The sequence below is a fragment of the Haliotis cracherodii genome, unplaced genomic scaffold (genome assembly GCF_022045235.1).
Source record: "Haliotis cracherodii isolate W230 unplaced genomic scaffold, xgHalCrac1.p SCAF_17, whole genome shotgun sequence".
Taxonomy (NCBI): domain Eukaryota; kingdom Metazoa; phylum Mollusca; class Gastropoda; order Lepetellida; family Haliotidae; genus Haliotis; species Haliotis cracherodii.
Window position 1 is genome coordinate 17467998 of NW_027266272.1, and position 4877 is coordinate 17472874.

General features: G+C 41.7%; 1 protein-coding gene across 1 annotated transcript; it reads left to right on the forward strand.

The window, feature by feature from the left end:
- Window positions 1-222: 222 nt before the first annotated feature.
- On the forward strand, window positions 223-2466 carry LOC139464470 (C-type lectin domain family 5 member A-like). Its single transcript, XM_071245999.1, has 3 exons — window positions 223-499; window positions 1491-1673; window positions 2211-2466. The coding sequence occupies exons 1-3, from the start codon at window positions 223-225 to the stop codon at window positions 2411-2413; spliced, it is 663 nt and encodes a 220-aa protein (XP_071102100.1). The 3' UTR covers window positions 2414-2466.
- The last annotated feature ends 2411 nt before the right edge of the window (window positions 2467-4877 follow it).

Sequence of the window (4877 nt, forward strand, 5' to 3'; positions counted from 1 at the left end):
AAACAATTACGACCATGCTTCATCTAGTGTTTTCGAAGTGTTCTAGTGCTGGAATTACGATAATTGATTTTCAAATGTTTATCTTGTAGATTTCGTCGCAAGAAGTCAACAACAAATTGGCGATGCGCATGTGACTTCAAAACACAAGAACAGTTTGAGTCAACGGCATAAAAGATTCACATCGTTGTTTGCAAGCAGAATTTTTTTTAAAAACTTTTAAGTATGTTTTGTCTATCAATCTATCTGTTTACTTCGTTCACCGCCCATGTTATAAGCACAACAACGTATTACCTTGAGGAAAAAGGAAAGATTGGTATCGATCACATTCTCTCCCGTGCGACTTTGAGTTGTACAGAAGACTGTATTATCTTTTGTAAAGGGGAGAAAGCCGTTACTGCAAACTATGATGTGACGACGGGAACGTGTGTCTGTCACTCTGTTCTTCCGGAGATGCTCTCTCTGATGTCACAGGCAAACACCTTCATGTACGCCAATCAGGGTGAGTATATGCACTTTATCATGGGTAGGTTTCTCGGCAGGATAAAGCCAACGGATAAAAACGATATCCGTTGGGGTCATATGCGGATAGAGATGAAAATGTTAAAGGTCAAGTAGGGACTACTTTCACTGTTTATAAACAAACATGGCGTCGCCCTCGTCATTCGGCGATCGAGTCAGAATTAACCATCGGGAATCTGGATAAACTACAGTGATAATTGCTATCATTATCATTATGTCTGTAAATAATCGAGTCTGGACCAGACAATCCAGTGATTAATATCATGAGCATCGATCCACGCATTTGGGATCGATGACATACATCAACCAAGTAAGCGAGCCTGACCACCCGATCCCGTTAGTCGCCTTTTACGACAAGCGTAGTCACCTTATACGGCAGGCATGGGTTGCTGAAGACCTATGCTACCCCGGAATCTTCACGGGTCAATAAGCTAACGCTACATTACTGTAGTTGTTCAACATGTTAAATCCAATTCCTCGTGGCGTTGCCTCTTTGGATTTGTGTTATCCCAACTAAAACATATGACAGGGGGCACGGGTGGCCCAGTCGTCTAAGGCGCCGCGATTCGCTGTGCAGAGTTGTGTACATTGGGCACGCCAGAAACCTATGATTGTGGGTTCGAATCCCGGTTCGCCCCGATTATGTTTCTAGGTTTGTCAGCACCATACCCGTGCTCGTGGGTTTCACCGAAGTGGTAAATGTCTGAGACCTGCATCACTTCGGGCTTTCCTCCCACATTAATCTGACACGCCGTGATATAACTGGAATACTGTTAAAAGCGGCGTTAAACCCAACTCACTCACTCACCCCCTATAACAATTGACCACTTTCTAAATAGCATCGTGTGTTCAAACTGATGGGTAGTACACAAACATAAGAACGTCTTCAATGAAGGTTCCGTTTATTCTGATGGGATATGATTATTGTACAAAGGTTCCATGAAGTGGTTACATATGTCATTGTTTTGTAGCTTGTGCCGCGGCTGCCGGGTTTGGCTACGTGTACGACATTTCCTCGAACTTCTGCTACAAAATACATACAAAAAAGACTATCTGGATGGAAGCCCGCGAGGAATGCAAAAAGGAGGGTGGCGACCTGGCCAAGCTGGACACCCCGGAGAAGCGACAGTTAGTGCGAGAGATTATTAAAGCAGGTAAAGTTACTGCTGCTTTTCCTTTTTTAAAAAGACCGCCTCTGTGGTCTAGTGGTAGAGCGGAAGGTCCGGGGTTCAATCCCCGGCCGCGTCATACCAAAAGACGTTTAAAAATGGTACTTGTTGTTACCCTGTCTGACAACATTAAGGGGCTAAAACAAGAACTGGTCGGCTCGGAGTCAGAATACTGTGTCTGAGTGGGGTATTCATGTTGAACTGCGGCATGGTATCTCAGTGGGCTGGCACTATAAATCGACATCAGTCCGGACAAGTACAAGCACACACACAAACACACACACACACATACACACACACACACACACACACACACACACACACACACACACACACACACACACACACACACACGTTGCTATATAAGTGCAATAATCTTGGAAGCGACGTTAAACCCCATTTCACCTTATCTCACCTTTTTAAGTAATAGAATATTTTCGGGAATGGGACAAGAATACATTTCTTCCGAAATGAGCAATCAAAGAAGTTATTCCGCACAGCTTCGTGATTCATATTATTCAGATGGAGCCAATGAATACTTCCTTGGAGCAACAGACATGGCCGAGGATGGGGTATGGAGATGGGTGGTGGACGACACAGTCTTTCCAGAGTACACAAAGAAAGGATGGTCCGAATGTCTCGAAATGCAATCCGACTTCAGGTTTGATGATACGGGATGCACCCACCAAGATCAGAAATACATCTGTGACATTTCCCTTCTGTGAGGGTTTTCTCACCATATCGCAGTTGCAGTTAAAGCTAAACATATGCTGATTGTTACCAGGACATAACGGCAGTTACTGGAGCTACATGTGGCATGGTGTTTTCCATGAGTTATTGACAATCAGCATTAGCTACAATGTGCTGATTGACACCAGGACACGACAGCTGCAATTTCAGTTGGTTTGTTGTTTTGCTGTTTAACGCCGCACTCAGCAATATTCCAGCTATATGACGGCGGTCTGTCAATAATCGAATCTGGACCAGCAATCCAGTGATTTACATCATGAACATCGATCCACCCAATAGGGATCGATGACATGCATCAACCAAGTCAGCGAGCCTGACCACCCGATCCCGTTAGTAGCCTTTTACGACAAGTACATTAAGGTCGTAATAAGTAGAATGTGCTATGGTCACCTGGTCGCGAACACCTGGCATCATCAGTACAGTAAACTACGGTTATAACGAACACGATTATAACGAACTGGCCGATATAACGAACTTACTTGTTAGCCCCGGCTATATGTTGCATATATGCTGTATATATGCTTATAACGAACTACGGTTATTACGAACTAAAATGGGTGGTCCCTTTGAGTTCGTCATAACCGTAGTTTACTGTATTTGATGCTAGTGATTATGGAAAGGGCCGTGGTGATATAGCTACAAAATGGCTGACTGTTGCTTAAGAAAAATTCGATAGTGGAATGAACGGGAATGAAAAAGGTTCCCGTGAAACTTTAATAATAAAAATATATGGGTACACAACCCAACATGTTCATGTACATTGGAAACAGTAAATAGTCCGTTCCTAAGTAAATGCAGAGTTATCAATTCTCGTATTAGGTGGACAAATAACGTTTTAAGTGTATGTTTATATAGCAAATGCCGAGTCATACACAATCAATTGGACATGATAAAGTAAGACGAGTTCTATGGATGAACAACTTCTTTATTACAATTAGTGCGACGTTTCGGTGTAGATCCTAACACCTTTATCAAGCAAGTCATCACTTGATAAAGGTGTTAGGATCTACACCGAAACGTCGCACTAATTGTAATAAAGAAGTTGTTCATCCATAGAACTCGTCTTACTTCATCACACCAACTTCTAAATGCCACTCAAAGAAGTTGGACATGATAAGTCGCTTGCTAAAAGATAAAATAATGTGTAAGGTTTTTAGAAGTTTAACCGTCAATCCTCATATTCAATTCAATATAATAGGTTTCATTCTGCGACATTTCTTGAGTTTCTTTCATTTTTCATTTTTCTGACAACATAAACAAACCTGAATATAATCATATCTGGGGAAACTGTTGTGTATTAGTGAATTTGTAACCTGTACCTTACCATAAATATTTCACAAGTGTTTGTTTTTTGCAATCTATTCCTCAAGGTCATATTTTCTAGCATGCCATTGTCGTTCCCGATTCACCTACAGACCCGTGAAGATCCGAGCTAGAATAGGTATTCACCAGCCTACATGTATGCTTGCCGTGAGAAGCGACTATGATTGTCGACAGAGGCGACTAACGGGATCGGGTGGTTAAGCTCGCTGACTTTGTTGATGCATGTATCCCAATAGCTTACATCGATGCTGATGATGTCAACGCCTGGATTGTCTGGTCCAGACTCGATTATTTACAGACCGCCGTCATATAGCTGGGATATTGCCGAGTGCGGCGTTAAACAACAAACAAACAAAACATGCACAAACCCAGCACTGTACACTTGAGAATCATATTTAAAAGGGTTGCGGGTGTGTTTAGTTCACTTGTCTTTGGCACATAAATGTTTTCTTTTTAATTTTTCACTTATTATTCAAGTTCATGTCGCATGTTGATGGACATTATTATTATTATCATTGTCTGTGAAATATGCACAGAAGATACTGAGAAAATGGCTTATGTTGAGTACCTTAAGGAAACTACGTCATGCATTTCAATAACCTGAATTCATAGGATAAAACTGTAGATATGACTTAACTAATTCGCCGAAAGAGGATTTCGACACACCAGCCCCTGTTGCTTGTGTCCAAGCAAGTGTATTATTCAGTGGATCAAGACTGTCCTTATTGCTAAAAGCAGCGTAAAACCTCACTCGCTCGCTCACTCACTCACTCACTCACTCACTCACTCACTCACGCCACGCCACGCCACTCACTCACTCACTCAGTCACTCACTCACTCACTCGGCTAATGATTTAGTAGTGGGGACTTCAGCTCCCACGATGTCTAACTGGTAAAAACGCTGTCTTAATCCTTGTCACATATTATTAAACGCGCTTTGATGCATTAACACTTATGTTTGTATTCAAAACTTGTTAGGAACCGATTAGAATGAAACCGCTTACAATTCTAAAAATGTTCAAATTCTTGTGTGTCTGGTTAAAGTAGAACAACATCTGAACCGAGGTCTTCTAAATTAAACAAATCAAATCAGTTTACATAAGTACATCTCTAAAA

What these genes read in the sequence shown, in the direction of transcription:
- LOC139464470 (XM_071245999.1), top strand. Translation starts at nt 223, where the DNA reads ATGTTTTGTCTATCAATCTATCTGTTTACTTCGTTCACCGCCCATGTT. An exon ending in CTTCATGTACGCCAATCAGG is followed by an intron (nt 500 to 1,490) that starts GTGAGTATATGC and finishes ATTGTTTTGTAG; the next exon opens with CTTGTGCCGCGGCTGCCGGG. An exon ending in GCGAGAGATTATTAAAGCAG is followed by an intron (nt 1,674 to 2,210) that starts GTAAAGTTACTG and finishes CATATTATTCAG; the next exon opens with ATGGAGCCAATGAATACTTC.